The 18,478-nt window shown below is 35.5% G+C and overlaps 3 protein-coding genes across 3 annotated transcripts in view; 2 read left to right on the top strand and 1 right to left on the bottom strand.

Moving 5' to 3' along the window:
• LOC126757502 (semaphorin-2A) overlaps positions 1-18,478 on the bottom strand; it is a 297,429-nt gene that overhangs the window by 217,653 nt on the left and 61,298 nt on the right. The gene's annotated exons all lie outside the window — the stretch shown is intronic.
• LOC126757514 (uncharacterized) lies at positions 1,518-2,549 on the top strand. The gene is made up of 3 exons (XM_050471492.1): positions 1,518-1,653; positions 1,726-1,888; positions 1,954-2,549. The coding sequence occupies exons 1-3, from the start codon at positions 1,538-1,540 to the stop codon at positions 2,416-2,418; spliced, it is 744 nt and encodes a 247-aa protein (XP_050327449.1). The 5' UTR covers positions 1,518-1,537; the 3' UTR covers positions 2,419-2,549.
• LOC126757505 (glutamic acid-rich protein) lies at positions 4,713-6,760 on the top strand. Its single transcript, XM_050471473.1, has 3 exons — positions 4,713-4,889; positions 4,950-5,148; positions 5,204-6,760. The coding sequence occupies exons 1-3, from the start codon at positions 4,777-4,779 to the stop codon at positions 6,758-6,760; spliced, it is 1,869 nt and encodes a 622-aa protein (XP_050327430.1). The 5' UTR covers positions 4,713-4,776.

Genomic DNA, 18,478 nt, shown 5'->3' with positions numbered 1-18,478 from the left:
AAGAAATGCGGACTAATGTGACGCATTCAGCTAAAAGTAAGTTTCATCGCTGAAAAAAAAAAAATTTGCAAAAAAAAATCCAATATAGAACTTTGCATACAATAGTTGGATCATCATGTTGAAATCAAATTGAAAATAGAATTTCGCCATGGCAGAAACGACCAAAATTTTAGATGAAATTAAATTTTATCGATTTTTTGTCGACCACAGGTAAACCAATACAATTATATCTATTTATTAACCTTCTTAAGCTGTCATAGTAGCTGTGCCTAACATTTTGTGACAAATGAGAAAATCCCATACAGTTTTTTCGGGTTAAGAAAAATATTGACCGATTGAGACGTCTGCTGTTCTTCTTCTTTAGGCATTTATTCCTCTTTTAGTAATTTCGAAAATGGCTCTTATAAAGTAGGAAATCGGAGTGATATGTGGTCATGAAATGAAATATCGCCCATTTTTATTGTTCTCTTCTTTCTATATTGACTTAAAATATTTGAATTTCTTCTCGAGCTGTGGCCTGAAGTGCTAACAGTTTTATATTTCAATTAATTTGAAATACATTATTTAGTATTACTAACAACATATTGGAACTTTTTAATTATAAAGTAAATAAATAAATGATCAGCAAAACGAGCTGAGTTGACTTCGACAAGTCCGTCTGTGTGTACTTCAGACCGTCTCTCTGTGTGTATATAGGCGAGCTACTCCCTCTGTTTCGAAAAAATCGTTTTGAAATTTTATAAACGTCATTTTCTCTTAAAAAAGCTTCCCGTTCGTCGGAATCGCCGATATCGAAATAATGTATGATATATGTAGCTATCATACAAACTGATTGATCAAAATACAGTCTGTTTTGAAAACTTTTTTACAAGTTTTTGTCACGAAATTTGACATAAAATAATAGTCCTCAACTACTTGTGTATATCTTATACCGCACAGGAATTACATGTTACCAGAAATATATTCCTTTCTTTTGCTCTATATATACATATGTGCCTTCTTCCTATGATGCGAAACCATTTGTGGAGTGGCGAATCGAACATACCGCTGCTTTAAATGCAATAGACGAGCATCTCAATTAGATGTATGTAGAATGACAAATCGTTTATATATATACACTCTCCATAAATTCAACTAGAGATGTCTGTTCTCGCTTTTACAAGCAACTTTTTTGACAAAAATGTAGAACTCGTTTCATTGCTATATATTAAAGTAAATGGTTGGAATTGTTGGTAAGTGGTATTACTAAGGAAATCAATCATCAGTTAGAGAAATCTGTGTGTCTGTTCAATAAGCGAAAAAGTAATCCAGAGAAAACACTGGGCCTAGATCTAACTATGATTTATTTTTCATACCATTTTTTCACATAAAAAATAATAAATAAATTCACCATGATCACCTTCAAAAAATTCACAAAAAATTTTTTAATAATAAATTGTCAATCTTTATGATTTCTACGTCAATTAAATAAAATCCATTTGGAAAACGCAATCTTATTTTAATAAAATATATTTTTCAAACATATTAACGAAAACCGATGGCTGGCAGATATTTTAACAAAAACAATTTATTGGAATTCTGTAAGCGCTTCACAACAAGCGAATTCCAGCAATATTTGAATTTCAACAAGCAAAATGCAGAAAATAATAAAAGGTAAGTTATTTCAAACAAAAAAAAAAAAAAGAATAATAAAAATTTGGAAAATAATTAATTTATCTGCAACAGTGTTCAGAAAGTGTCTGACTTTTGGCAATTAATCGGCTGGAATTACTATTATAAGCAACTGCAAGCGAAAATGGAGCGTTTAGTCGATGACGTGGAACTTGGCTTTCAAGCGCTTGGGCGCAAAGTGCCAACAACGGGGAAGGAATCACTGCAACAAGCTAAGGTTCAATGAATTTGACAGAAAAAAACTATTTCTTATAATCAATATTATATTTCCATAATATTCAGCGTAATGTACAACAGCTGATGCTTCAGTCCAAACAACGTATACGCCAATTGGAAAGGGATATTGTACGCATACGTGATTACTTGCCACACAGAGAAGCCACTAAACATGATACACGGAAAACGGAATATCAAAATATAGACTCTATAACGATGATGGAAGAGGGTAAACTTGCTAAAAATAGACCTCAACTCATTCTTGATTTGAAAGGCGACATGCAGGATTTTTTATTGCAAAGCAACAGGAAGACTACCCTTACACATGAATCTACCTCTGCAACAAAATCTATTGATGAATCGAAACCAACACAAGTGAAAAAAAATATACAAAAATCCACTAAACAGACTTTAGAAGTTGATAAAAAGCTGTCAAATGACTCATCGATGACTGATTCTGCTGTATCTTTGCGTGTCGCTGATGCTGATATACCGAGATCCCTAATGCTTAGCGCTGATAAGAGTAACTGAGCAGAGTTTGTGCTATTCGGCAAGCCAATTGTTCGATGATTTATATGATTTTGAAGGAAGCCTATTTTTTTACATAAAAAAGAATTTATTTCAGATTCTTTCACTTCTTATATACATTATGCAATATTAACCATAACCTATATTTTTAACACAATTTCAATTTTTTTTTAACAATTTTACTTATATTAATTCATTAATCTCAATTAAAATATTGAGAAGAAACATACAAATAAATATACAAATTAGTATCACTGTTTCATTTTTTGATTCCTCAAAAAAGGAAGTATTGAAATTGAGAGGCTGCAATTGAAAATTAAAAGAATTAAGTACACACTTCCCTGGATCAGACATTGAGCCTTTATACATACTTATACTTATAAAATAATGCGTGGTCAACGATTTTCGTCGATGGAAGATGCTATTGAAGCATTCAAAAATCATGTTTTGGAGGTGTCTCAATCGGAGTGGAAAAAGTGCTTCGAAAATTGGTTTGAGCGCATGCAAAAGTGTATAAATCTTGATAGAGAATATTTTGAAAAACAATGAAACCATTGTTGATAAATAATCCTATTTTCATTATTAGGCCAGAAATGTATATAGCAGCCTTCGAGATTTCAGAAATGTTTCGACCTAAGTGTAACAACCATTATTATTTCGTGCTCATCCGTTTCCAAAAAAAAATTAGACAGAGGTTGTGACAAAAAGTTTCATTTCCATAAGAAATCCCCACACGTTTTGACCCTATACCGAATCTTTTGGATCATGAAGCCGCCAAAACCAAATCTGGCGACTCTTTAATGCGAGGGCGTTTGGGAAGGGTGAAAGTGGTAGAAGTCGTTGGAGTAAAAAGGTAGGGAACTTCTTTGTCGATGAGTCAAAGCTTGTCTAATGTTTTTGACGAGTTATGTTGAAACTCTTTATCAATTTCCCGTGCAACCTGGGTTAGAGAAGTGACTATTCACTCTGATAGCAAGGTGGCGATACTAGTCTTAAGTTCACTAACCGTGAGTTCAAGGCTGGTTATAAATGGCATCCAGGCATTTTTGGTAAGACTAGTGTGGTAACAAGAAAAGGCATTCTAAATCCGCTTCCAGTAGAATGTGAACGGATCGGTGCTTCATTCTCCTCGTTTGCTTCAGTATTGGGCAGCTGGGCTTAGTGACAACCTCCAGTCCAAGATCGGAGGGCAGTTGAAGAAGCTGTATGGAAAAGGAACATATTCCCACTGAGCAGGTGGAATTAAACGCCTAGGCAAATTTATTTTATTTACCAGCCGCTTTGTCGACTTATATGATTGGATACTGGAGTTATATATCTATGGTTTATCAAAGGACTGCATATAGAGCTCTAGGTATGATCCTTGGATCAGACATTGAACCTTACCTAATGCATAGTCATGAAATGAGCACATAAGACAGTGAACGCAGTGGAAGCCCAAGGGAGGTTGTTATCGACGAAAATAAAAAAAAAAAAAAAAAAACGAGTTGATGTTCAGCCCTGACAAACTGGAACTTCTACGTCGATATGTCACAATGGATGAAACATGGATCCATCATTTCACTCCGAATTCCAATCGACAGTCTTCGGAGTGAACTGCACTCAATGAACCCGGTCCAAAGCGTGGAAAAACACAACAGCCGTCGGACAAGGTCTTAGAGTCTGTATTTGGGATGCGCATGCATAATTTTTATTGGCCATTTTGAAAAGGAAAGGATCATCACCAACTATTATTTCATAACATTATTAGACCGCTTGAAGGACAAAAAAATAGCATTTAAGGAAAAAATAAGTGCAGTTTCACCAAGGCAGTGCACCGTGTCTGACGTCAGTGAATACGATGAAACAAATTCATGGATTGAGCTTCGAATTGCTTCCGCATCCACCGTATTCTCCAGATCTGGCCCCCAGCGACTATCTCCTGTTCACAAGTCGCAAAAAAATTGATGTGATGATCTCAGAAATTTAGGCCTATTTTGAAGCAAATACTATAAAAATGATATCGAAAAGCTTGAGGGTCGCTATAATCACCCTTGAAGGGAACTATATTGAATAAAAAAAAAAGAATTTTGCCAAAAAATGTGTTTTACTATGTTAGGCCGTGGACTTTTAAATTTACCTGTTATAAAATTCGCTTTTTATGTCTGAAGTACAAATAGAATGTCTTACCATAACGCCGTTTTAAAAATTTATGTTACTCGTTCATTTTTTATTGCTATTGAAACCCTTCCATAATTCCACAGTTCATTTATCATTGAAAAAAATTTGTTGAACAAAAATATATTTTGCAAGCTTTCTACAAAAATTTGACTTAAATATTATTTTATAACTAAATATATTTACTGAATTTGATTTTTGCGAATGGCTGGCAGTAATGCCACCAAAAGTGTGTTAGGCGAATTGGCGAAACGTGTGCCAAATAATCAAAAGAAACAATTTCGTCATTTTCTCGATCTCAACACTGAATACAAAAAGTAAGTTGCGTGTAAGCTTCAGAATCATACCATTCCTATCAAAGATATGTTTACTGTTAGGCGCGTGAATAAATACCCAGAAAAGTTGCCGCGAATCGATTGGGATTACTATCGCACGAACGTAAGGATAGAAGCCATTAAAATGGTGGATGAATTCGAGAAAAAATACGAAGAGTTGAATAAGGTGTTCGATGACCGTGTGAAATTGGACACGAAGAAATACTACGAAGAGCTGGAAAAGCAGAGAGCAGTAGTGCAGGTGGGTCCTAATCATTTCTTTGTCTATTTAGTATACTCGTAAATCTGATTCTTAGGCACAAGTGAAGCAGTACATCATTGAATCAAACGAACGTGTAAAAGCTTATGAAGCTGAAATAGAACGACTTTGTAAAATGAAACCTTATTCATCAATGACTATGGAAGAGTTTATTAACTTGCGCCCTGAGTGCTCAAATTATATACCACATCAACGTAAGCCTCTCTTTTGGCCGCACGATCCAGACGAACAGACACCTGGACCGGTCGGTCTGCCAAAAGCAGACGGTGATCGCGGAGGAGGTGATGCTGGTGGTAGGGGCGGTAGGCAGCCTATTAAACCGCGTGACATTAAAGACAGCACGGAAAGTTTCGAATTCAGGGAAATTGAGGCGAAACCATCTAAAGATACACACCAAATTGTGGCACTCAAATCAGAAGCTGAGTCAGAAAAAAAGCCGCAGGATAAGCCCACAGAAGAAATTAGTTCAAAAAGTGTAGGAGAACCAAAACCTTATGTAGGTAAACCCATTTCAGAGGAGGAGAGACAGAAACTTGATCCATGCGGGCTAATCAAAAAACAAGCAAAACAAGAGAAAGCTGAAGCCACTACGCCACCCCAAGAACAGAAGCCACAAAAAGTTGATATAGAAAGAGAGCCGCGAAAGAAGTCGCACCCATGTGATTTGGTAAAAACGAAACCAGAGCCCACCGCTAAAGGAGACGACATCTGCAATACTGCATCTAAGGGACCTTATAAAGATGAAGCGAAGCGTACCTCCGTTTTCATGGATCCATGCAATGTTGGATTTGGAAAGAAAGCAGATGTTAAGCCAGCGCTTGAAAAAGCTGAACCTAAAACAGAGCCTGAATCACAACCAGTGGAATCTAAAACATCACACCCGTGCGATATAGTCAAGAAGAAAGCTGACGCCAAGAACGATACAAGTAAGAGTGCCTCAATAAAGGATCAATCTAAAGGCGGAAAAGGCACCAGGGTCTTCTTTGATCCATGCAATGCTGGATCTGGCGCTGGGGTAAAAGGAGATGTTAAAGCAGCAGACAAAGAGACTTCACAGTGCGAGAAAGTCAAGAAAAAACCGGAAAGCGAAAAAGATCAATGTAAGAGTACGACAAAAAATGAGCACCCTAAAGATGGTGAAGATAAGACCCGCGTATTTGAGCATCCATGCAGTTTTGGACCGCACTCAAAAGCAGCTGATTCAAAGGTGGAGAAGACTACATCTGATACTAAGCCATGTACTTTGGAAGTGATTAAACCAAAAGAAGTTAAAAAAACACAACCCTGTGATGACGAGAAGGAGCCAAAAGCTGAAGCCGATATAATAAAAGACAAAAACAATTTTACCGTTGTGTTTGCAGATCCCAAAAGTGACAAATCATCCAAGGATCGTTCCAAAGAAGATAAGAACAAGCTTGACAAGACCTGCGGCGCTCTTCCGTATTACAATCCATTCCGAAGTGAAGAAGAAAATAGAGACAATGAAGAGAAAATCTGCGAAGATAGCGAACATGATGATCCATGTGCTAAAGATAATATCGAAGAAGAATATTACGATCCATGCAAAGATGACAAATATGACGACGATAAGTAGTAGCAAAGTGTTCATTACGAGACTTTTTGAAGATATCTATATATTTGGAGTATTTTATCTATATACTTGTATTTTTCGGGATTTTCCTACGCGTAATTTTCGAGAATATTTTTGCGAATTTATATTTTAATAAATTTCCAGAAATTTTAAATTATTCTTATTTTATCAAACACGTAATACTTGAAAAAAGTGACTTGAAGTTAAGGATTCTCAAGCAAATGAGTCCTGCGAGGTATAATTATTTTTTAACTCCTCTAGCCTGCGATTAAATAGTAAAAATTAAACCGATCTACGTAATCGCCCCAGCATTTCGAAAAAATGTATTAGGGGCGAGATTGTCATCGTACAAATACGAGGTTTTTAACTTGACAAATTTTTAGATACACTAAATGTTCTGCAGGCCAACAACTTTGCCATAGTCTCGGTCTTAAACCGACTTTGAGCCAGCGATATTTGAGGCGAGTTTTTAAGAGATTGATCATTTGTCGCAATCGGATAACTGATTGGGACACGAAGCCGGCTTTAGACCCATAGTCTGTTGGGCAAAGTTTATCAGAATGATTCGTAGAACATATCCCGCATATACGATTTTATAGAAAAAATCTACCCGCTCTATTGTACATAGGTTTAAGTATGAACCCTCACCATGTTGAGGAATTAGCCACCTAACCTAAACTTATCCTTTACAAAAAGAGTCTATGATTTTGGGAAAAAACATCAGTTCAGAGTCGGCCTAAGTTTCCTTAGTTCTCCAATGACTCTATTTCTTCTTGACTTACTTTTTTGAGCTCAACATTATCTTTAAGATTTATGAACCTGCCAACAATAAATTTTGTAACAAATGGAGCGAAGGCTATTTGTGGTACTTTTCGAAGTCAGCTTGGTAGAGTAAATTATAACTCAACGGCTACGCCAGCCAAATGGTAGTGATGCATCAGCCGAATGGTTATAGACCCTTATTAACTATGCTTTATAACAGGTCAACTGACAAGTACCCGGTCTAATATAGTAAATCACATTATTTGGGAAAATAGGCGTCTGTTTTGACGGTCACATCTTCATTTGACAAAAATTTCTTTCTTTTTTTTTGAGATATAAGGACAGAAAATAGTCGCTGAGAGCCTGATCTGGAGAACACAGTAGACGCGGAAGTCTTGGTGAAGCAGCACTTTCGCCGATTTTATATTTTAAACGGTCCAATAATGCTATGTAATAGTCGGTGTTGATGATCCTTCCTTTTTTGAGGTAGTCAATAAAAATTATTTCCAGCCGAATGCTGCGTTTTTCCCCGAGTGAAATAATGGAATTATGTTGCATCTTTTGTCATATATCTATGGAAAAACTGGGGTTGATGTTTTTGTCGATAACAACCTCTTTTGGGGTCCACTGCGTTCGTCGTCTAAACTTAACAAACCACTTTCAATGGTACATTTCGCTGGTGCCTAGTCCAGATATTGTTGATCAAGCCAAACCTTGGCTTCAACGGAGTTTTTTCCCTTCAAAAGGTAATGAAACTCATTTTCATCAATTTTTTTTCACAAAAACAAATGATATAAGGCAGAAACAAATTATCCGAAAGTTGTAAAATTTTTATACTATACTTACATATGTATGTGCTATTTGAAGGTTAGGATTAAGTAGAAATCATATGGATTTAATTCTGGTAGCGCCATCTATGTGTCAGGATCTGCTAAGATTGTAGCTGGAGGAGACGGGGAAAAATACTGTATTGAAATAATTTCGAATTGATGGCGATGTCAAGCTTCTGTCAAAAGAAGTCCTAATATATATGTATCTCCAAATTAAAAATTTTATTAACGCAGAAGAATTACAAGATCTTGATGACAATTTGACACGTTATTTTCCTAAATTTATGGGTATTACTCTAAAGCTTATTTGACAATATTCAGAATATTTATTAACTCTTAAAAGTCATCCTTCTGATAATGAACTCGTAAGTAGCTTTTAATAGGCCTTACTAGAAATACTATGTTATCAAGTAGAGCTTCTCATACCCTAGTTTCTTACAATGCTTAACTTTTAGGCCTTACTCAGCTGTAAATATCAATTAAATTTTGCGCCCAATTCCGACTTCTACCGACTAAATTTTGAATTAAAAACTAAATGTTTATTGAAATAGGTTAATGGCGAAAATATGATCATTATTCAAAGCACAAATGAGCTAATAACAGCAATCGTGGTCGAAATTGTTGATATTGATCCCTAAAATAAATGTTGCAGAGAATTACTACTACAATCAGTACACCCACGTCATACCCTGTAGGAACAATTAAATGCGTGAATATTCAGAATGGTGAAACAGTGAAGTTAATTAATTAGCTTTTAATATTAGTGGGAAACATTTTGAAATTTTTGCGAACTACAACAACAGATATATGTTTTCGCAAATAAGTAGCTTTCCAAAAATCATATCTGAACACACACAGTACGCGAATACACACACTCTCTCTCTCGCTGATCCACCAGCTCAATTATGTATTTGATTATGCAAAAATTATTTTAAAAAATTCCACGTGCATACATTCTAACTATTACGTAACAGATTCTAGTTCACAACTTTAAGCTATGAAAAAATAATAATTTATATCCCATTTTCGCTTTCTATAGAAATTATTTACCAGCGGGGTTCCACTGAAAAGGCGAAAACCGTTTGCACGCACGCAAGGCCCAACTTTGTTTATGCAAATCTAGGTGGAAAGTATGTAGATTAGCAGCCTAAAAGCTTAAGTATTTAGCGCGCTATAAATTTTCAATAACAATAACAACACGTAGCTATGAAAATAACGGTTCGAATGTGCCGTGCTGGCAGCAGCAGCGGCAGTCATGCAATGAATTACAATAAATACACTCACGTGAATTGGAATATTTGAATGCGAAATACCAGAAACACAAAAGTTTGGCTCATTTACATGAAGCAGTATTTTTTATTTGTTAGCTGGAGTTTGGGTCGAGTATTAAGCGCAATGGCAGGTGAAGTGAAAACTAGTGAAAGCAAAAGCTGTTTTATGAGATGTTTTATAATAACCTTTTGTTAAATTCGAAAAGGAAATAATTCAGGGTTATAATTTTTTTTGTTGATATTAAAGTGGATGGATTAAAATTTCGGCTAAATTTATTATTAAATTAAACTCTCAAGGGGACTTATTAATCACACACGCACTTTAATGTTAGTCACACAAATATCCATGTAAGCAAAACTTGATGTACATAACTATTAGATTGTGCGGTTAAATATTTTCAAAAGTGAACGTGGACTCATCGTTTAATAAGCGTAATGTGCATACCTTGTCAAAAATCGAAATCATGCTCTCTCAGGAGGGGTAAAAGGGTAGGCTCTTCACTTGCTTATCGAAATTTAACGTAATCCAAGGTATCATATTTCTGTAGTAATTTTACTTTGGTACAGATATCGCAAACACAAAGTTATTTGCGATAACTTCAATCTAAAAACAAGTGGGGAAGGGATAAGTTTGAGCGTCGCCGAACATACTCTCACAACTTGCAATTAAGAAACCTCGCAGACCGACCAATAAATAGGACATTAAGTTAATCGGTTGTTTGTAAGTGTAAATATTAGATATATGTAACTAGATAAAGTATTGTCATGATTTCATCCATTTTAATCAAGAGGATACAATACTATTAGGAAAAGATCCTGAATTCCATTAATATATCTTACTTAATGACCGATAGATGCTGTGTAAAGTTAACCAGAAGTTCGAAAATCTTTCCATTAGGTACGGAGGATTTTTCCGGAAAGTAATAGGACTGAGTCGATTTAAAAAAATTTATTGAACCAATCGTTAAAATTTTTAAAAACTTTCAAAGTAAGCTCCTTCTGCGTCGATGTAGCTTTGCAGCGCGATTTCCAAGCATTGACGGCGTCACGGAAGGCATTCTCCGGAATAGCCTTGAGAGCCGAGGTGCATGCTGCTTGGATCCTCTCTATTGTCTCAAAATGCTTGCCTTTCATCGGCCTTTTCAAGTAAGGCAACCAAAAAAAGTCTCGAGATCATACTCAAAGATCCATGACTCAGTGATTACGTTATTCAAAAATTGGCGGTCACTTTCACACATGTTGAAATTTTCTTGGCACACTTCCACTCGCCGCAATTTCTGGTCGTCCGTGAGTACTTCTCGATAAGCCGTTTGATCATATCAATCGTCTCTCGCAGATTTACTGAGTTTCACACAGAATTTGTAAATTTTTAAAATCCACTCAGTCCTATAACTTTCCGGACAAATCCTGTACAGTCGCGGCGGAAGAAAATCAGGCCTATTACTTTCCGGACAAACCCTGTATGGAGCTGTGGGAGGTAACTTATTTTACCCATTTTTGGCACAAGGCATGCTGTCTTCACAAAAATATTTTCCACACATTTCAATACTAGACCTCACCGACTAACCGATATGTTCGGTAAGAAATCAGCTAAATGCATTGGAATCCAGACATTTCGTGTCTGAATCTTTTAAAAGTTATAGTCCGATTTCGACAACTTTTGGGCGTTAGATGATATAGTATACCTTGGGGAACTATTTGTGCAAAATTTCATACTGATAACATTATTGAATTGCATTTTGAAAGTTTGTTATATGGATTTCGCTCATGATAGTTTTCGATGGGAATTTTTCTGTAACCTTACACATTTATTTTGCTAGAAATCGGTTAAGTAGTTCTTGAGATATAGGATTTCCCCAGAGGTGGGTGGTGCCACGCCTATTGCACACCTTTTATACCTGCTCCTATAAAATCCTTCCACACCATCTTGGTTGTGAAGTTTTATTCTGTTGGCGTTTTAGACAGTGGTTTAACAGTTTTCAGCATATCTGTTGTTTTCGGAATGAACGTGGTTATTAACTCATTTTACTGATATTCAGATTGTAGTACTATTTACTACTATTTACTACTAGTACCAATTTTGTTTGAGCTATGTTTATCGTCGTCAAGCGCAGGCATCCTAAAGAAAGACTACTCTTCTTTTCCTATCAACTGAACTCCATCTGGTATCGCAAAGGACCAAAACTGGTCTATGCGTGGCTTATTGGACTACCAAATTAAACTAATCTAGCCTAAACTATCATCCAAAAGCCGAATGGTAGAATCTCCGTCCTTCCGAATTTTATATCATTTATAAGGGTGAGTTATAGTAAATATCAATATAATGAAATCCGAATAAATCTTAGTGATTCGATATATTCGGAGAACGATAGCAATCATAAAATTTATTCTCAAAAGTTAGATTACTTAATATCATCACATCTTTGAAAGTAGTTAAGCTATGTAACTCTTCGATCTAATTCCTACGAAACCTTTGAAAGTAGAGGAGAGTTCTCGGAAAGTGTAGGATTCGAATAATCGCGAGTCTCTATGGTATCTATCAACCTGAATAGCTTAAAATAATTCAACAAAAAATATATTCGGGAAACGATCTGGACCACAAGAATTCTTTTCTAAACTTAGATTACTTGATATTCCTCTTCCACTTTAGTTAAAGTCTGTAATACAATGATCTAAGTCCGTACAAAGCTTAGGAGATTATCAGAAATTGCGAGGTTCGAATAACCCTGAGTATCCATGATACTTTCGAACTGTAATAACTTAACAGATAGACGAACGCTGATCCTGAAAAAGCGTCTACAACTGAATATCTACCATTGCATAGAATTACTTCGTATACAACTAATTTTTCTAGTTAATCAATGATCGCTAAATCGTCCACTACTCATATCCAGCTGGCAGAATATATTGAGAAATGTTGCCGAATTCTTCACCAGCTACTCAGCAAGGCAGTTTTTTTTATGCTGATGAAAGGGTTACATGGATTTACGGGTTTTAAAAATCTAATTCTTTTTTTTTTTGTCTTATCCGAGTAACAGACACAGCCTTGAGAACTTGTGCATTTGAGGCTAGCTAGGCTAAGTGCGCCGTCTTTAAACGCGTTTTTCTCGAAACTATGTTTTTGAAGTCGGTTGGCAAGATTTCTCGAGAACTAATCAACCGATCTTCATGAGATTTTACACTGGTCTTTGAGATGCAATTCTTAAAGACTTAGACGAAGGATTTTTTTCGATTCAAAAAGTTGCGAAATTTTAATTTTTTGGGAAAAATGTCTGCCAAAAACCCAATTCTCAATTTCTTTCCTTCGTCCAAGTTCTAAATTAAAGTTTTAACTAAAACACTTTATTTTCATACTTTAGATAATCTTATAAGGAGTTATCTTGCCAACTCGGGCGCATCTTTTTTCCGAGAGGTCACCGGAAATGCCATGCCAGTGGCCGAATTAAATTTTTTTTTTTCCCCAAAAATTTCTGAATTTCTTTTTTAATAGTTTGTTTGTAACAATAAAAAATTCATTTTTTATGAGGAAAAAATTGTTGAAGAAAGCTGTTTTTACCCGAGGAAGCGAATGTAACCCCTGAACTGGATTAATTGAGGAAGTCAAGATACCAAGAAACCCAGATGATTAAAGATATCGAGAAAAAATCTGTATTCAAATTGACTTTAATTTATATATTTTAAACAAGAATCTGTTTGTGATTTTACCGAAGATGATGATGGAGGAAGAGGGAAGAATAATATGTCGGTACATATCGCACTATCGAAATAACACTATCCAAAATATTATGACAACATTTGTATTTTTTAGCAAAGTCAAGCCAATATTTCCTAACTATGAGGCATTTTATCAACGATTTATAACAAAGAAGTATATTTTTAAGACCTTTTCAAAATATATGCCATAATATTTACCCCGATTAAATTAAACACCTATAAATACACCTTGAGCAACTAAATTCAGATACTCCCTTGACACTACTGTCAGAGACCCACCTAATCATAGGGGCCAATTCTAAGTACAGATTAATGCGTTAGTAAAGGGCAAATACGTCCCGCAGTGTAATTGAACTTAAATCCATTAGTAACCGAAAATAAACACACAAACACACAAACACGCATATATACATATATGGTTTATGCATTACCCGCAACTTTGTATATACATAAGTATGTATGTATGCGTAAGTAAATATACATCACAATGTAGTCATTTGCAGAATAAGTCAGAGCCAAAAAAAAATGCTGTGGGCCGCCTGCAGTCAAGTTGTTAGTGTAATTGGTGTTGTAATTTTGTGTTGTGTTTGTTGCTGTTGTTGTTGCCGTTGCTGCGGTGGGCAAAAGTTTCTTTGAGCGCACTTTAGCCGCAAGTAAAACTTTTCATACTGACGTTAGCAATTAGTTTTATTTGAACATAAATTCCTGTTGTCAGGATTAATTTATGAGTGGTTAAGTACTGATTGTACGCACGTACATACGAACCACTATACTTTATGTGCTTAAGCGTTCGCAGAAAGGTGTGAGCGTAATTTAACTCGCAAGCAGTTAAAGTTGCATTTGCCTTTGCCGTAATCCGGATGTGTATGTCTGTGATATCGTGATAATGCGAGTGAAAAATTGCTGCTGATATCAGAGTAATGCTTTAATGATTTCATCAGAACTAATGGTACCCAAATGACTTAAACGGATATAAGATTGCCAGAGTTGTGAGGGACCTTCAAAGTGTGTTTTGCTTCCTTTTGAAGGACTCGCTTCACAAGTCTTTGTGGCATATAAATCGATGGGAAATAACTCAACATTCCTGCCGAATCAATTCTTATATATTAACTGACTGTAGAGACTATTATATTTGAAAGCCTACATAGTCTCTAAGCAAACTCCTTCAATCAAAGAATCAGTGGATTGATAACAAAGCTCTTTCAACAACCCTATCGTTTAGTCTTTAAATCTAGTATTAGTGTGGTACTACCCTTAGATTTGCAATAGTTCTGAAGCTGGTAGGTCGATAACCATCTTTCAGCATATTTATAATTACTTATTTGACTATTAGAGGTCTTATTTTGTGATGTTAAGTCTAATTTTATGAATTTGATAAGGAAAAAGTTTACCACACGACTACATATGTATATCGCTTCACTTAACACTAGAGATATGAAACCGTCAGTTTTTAAGCCTAGCGCGTCAAAATTATCGGCCTTTTTCCAAATGAATATCTACTCAGCAAAAATAAAAAGCAACAATAAAAACAGCAAAAAAGATCCAGAACGTGGTGTACCTGAAAAAACTTACTATATACTTATGCAAGTCCAAAACCGTATAATAATCACGGCAAAGTTTCAAGAAAGTTCCAAGAACATTACTTTTATATTCGCTTCATACAATGTCTTCTAAGCTGTCGGTATCAGCAATGTGGTTTCCTAGGACGGAAAATTTGAAGTAAGGCGATAAATTTTAATTGAAAATCTACAGAATCCTAGAGATATAGAAAAAAATCTGAAGCTAGAACATATTCTTATCTTTCTCGCCGTGACTTAGCGGCCAAGAGTGAATAATGATAATGTTTGATTCTGATTAGAACCGTATACCAGGAATAGTGTTATGCATTGAACGAAACAAATGATATGTAGTCTGAAAAATGATGGTCTGGGCAATAATACGGATGAATCGCTGTCGATTTGACTTTCATATACGATATTTTGGCTTTCAGGTGTCGTAATGCACGATTTTTCATCGCCAGACACATTCTTTAGCAAAACGACTTCTTTTCGTAGCGTTCAAGCAGCATTTCTGACATGCAAACTCGGCTTTCAACGTCTCTGTTCCAATTCAAATTGCACCCAATAATCTTGGTTTTCTGAGCATTCTGTTTCTTTTTAATGCACTCATCGAGGTGTGGGGTGTCTTTTTTTGCCTTGCATTTAAGGCCTTCCTTACTCTTTCTTTCACATTATGCTTCAACAGCAGTTAACTGTATCAATAGACCTGATCGAAATATAGTTTTTCGGAAGGCATATATATTTTTACATTGGCTTCAACAAAGAACGCATCTATACCATATTTTGTGATATAGATGTAGAGGTGTATACAAGGATATAAACTTTGCTTCTTGATAGTCTCAAGTTTGTACATGCACGTACCTTCGACCTCTGAGTTTTATCAAGGCAGGCCACTGAGTCATTCCTGGCTAGCTGAAGGTAAGGGATAAGTTTTTTTCAATTCAAAATTTTTATCTAGCCAGAATTAGAGGCGTAAAAATGAGGTCAACCCATTCGGCTGTTTTTTGAAAGTATTTAATTGTATTCTTAAGTAGTTAATTGTCTTTATTCTAATGTTATAAAAAAATCATTATTGAATGAATTTCAGTATTTTTTACTTATTGTCTTGACCTTATAATACATATATATATTATATGTATTATAGAAAGTTTCTTAAAAAAAAGTTACTTTGAATAAGTGACCTCTACCCGAGCCACTTTAGGATTTCTTAAAGTTGCAAACAATAAATTAAAGTATCCTTTTGTGAACAAATTTGCATTTCGGTATAAATAAATATTTGTAATGCAGAGAAAAAGTCAACAAAATGTAAGTTGGGCGCGATGGAGCTTAACCTTTTCATATCGCACACCTGCTGTGCGATTTGCTAACAAGCTTCTCAAAGCCTTTGTTATTTGTTGTTGCTGTTAGCTGTAAGCAGACTCAGCCAGACGTGTTTTGTTAGCTTTGGAACGCGCACGACGAAATTCAATTTTGTCGCAGATTCACTTTTTTACAAATGAAATGAACAACAACAACAACAATCGCTGTAAAATTGGGTGCCGTCAACAGGTTAATAACAAAGGTGCATCCACGCCGTCACTTAATGACAAATACGACAACAATAACAACAATATGGGACAAGTAAGCTAAGCAAAAACCTTTGAGAAGCGCTCAAAATTGACGATTTTGTGCTTACACACACATATATCCATGCACACGTGTGTGTGACGGTGTGCTGCTCGCACTCTTTGGCTTATACAAATACTTGTGCGCGTAATTGTATTCATGTGTGAGTGTTCGCCAAAATGTAATCCTTTTTATGAGCTGTCGCGCCATTCAAGCGTAACCAACAACAAAGCGGCTGACAAAGCAAACACCTTCGACCCTACATGTGTATGCGTGATTGTGTTTAAATTCCATTCAAGCCGTCAAACCATCAATGGGCGAAACTAAATTGGATATATGTATTGTACTTTTTTGCCGTTATATAAATGATTAAACATTTTCAGGTTAGGATTTTCATGCAAGTCAACAATCGCTGTAAAAAAGATGCTCAGTATGCTTTCAACATTTTAATAACAAAAGTGCATCCACGCTTTGTCACTTAATGACAAATACGACATTTTAATAACAACAATATGGGACTTAAAGTAAGCTAAACAAAAACCTTTTATGAAAAAATTTGCATTTGGGTATAAATAAATTTTGTGAAGCAGAGAAAAAGCTTTTTTATCAAAATGTAAGCGATGAGGCTCATTTCTGGTTGAATGGCTACTAAATAAGCAAAATTGTGCATTTTACAGCAACCACGTTCAATATCCATGCATCCCGAAAAATGTGTGTGTGTGTGTACGGTGGAATCATTGGACCGTGTTTTTCAAAGATGCTGGACGCAACGTTCGGTTTGTATCGTTCGACAAACAAATTGTTGCCAAAAATGGAAGCGCGTAATTGTATTTATGTGTTTCAACAAGATGTTCGCCAAAATGTCTATGGCCATTTTTATGACAAACTTCGCGAACAATTCATCTCAAGAAATGGACAAGTAAGCGTAACCAAACAACGATTTAAAGCTATTTTTTGTGGGGCTGACAAAGTCTACAGAAAAACACAACTTCCACCTAAATGTGTATGCGTGATTGTGTTTAAATTCCATTGCCCAAAAGCCGTCAAACCATCAAGCCGCGGTCAACATTTAAATAAAAAAGTAAATATATATCTAACGTTTCAAATAAAGAACCGATGAGATTTTGCAAATTTTATGCGTTATTTTTAAAAAAGTTATATATACTATAAAGCTGGTTTTCAAACTTTTGTTGTGACTTTTTAGCGTTAAGTGCTTCTACTCACCCATACATACACACACACAGTGGTATGTAAAGCTCGAGTTATGGCGTGTCAGGTTGTTGTTGTGGGTGAAGATATGAATCGGATACCTATATGATCCGACGGATATGAAGAGCTTATCTTTTAATCGATTTTTTGTGTTGGCAGGTTTGCACTTAAGCGCCACTTTACTTCGTTTTCACAAACATACACACACATAATGGCTTGACGATATGCATTTTGACAGCTATATCTATAAATGTATGCTCGTTTAAAAGCCGTCAAGCAATAAAAGCGCAACTATCAAGCCTAGTTTTTGTCCTTGTAAGGCAGATTATTTTCCCACATATCTTAAATACTTTTTGTTGTTGTAAAACGTGATTTTGAAAATTGTTTTATGGGCTTGTGCGTTTAATGATACGCTTTTATTGATTCAAATGCCTCAATTTATTACTTACATACTTTATCAGCGGCTCGAGGCACAAATATGTAGTTTCAACTGTTAGATTTCTGGGATTTATTGTCTTGCTATTTGAGCGAAAATTAATTGCTTTCCGAACTTCGTTCGCAAGTCTCGTTGTCAGTTGAACATTCATAAGTATGTGTGTATTTGGTTAATTATTTCGATAATTTTCAATTTATACCCGAAATTATTTATGCTTTCACGTTAAATCAGCATTGCATATTGTAGTACAGAATGCATGATTTGGTAGTTATTTACCAAAGGAGTTTCGTTTTAGCTTAAATAGAGAATTTTAGAATCCTCGAACTCGCTGAAAG

The sequence above is a fragment of the Bactrocera neohumeralis genome, chromosome 4, assembly GCF_024586455.1.
Source record: "Bactrocera neohumeralis isolate Rockhampton chromosome 4, APGP_CSIRO_Bneo_wtdbg2-racon-allhic-juicebox.fasta_v2, whole genome shotgun sequence".
In the NCBI taxonomy this organism is placed as follows: domain Eukaryota; kingdom Metazoa; phylum Arthropoda; class Insecta; order Diptera; family Tephritidae; genus Bactrocera; species Bactrocera neohumeralis.
Note: the sequence above shows the minus strand (reverse complement) of the source record. Positions and strands in the feature narration are given on the sequence as shown.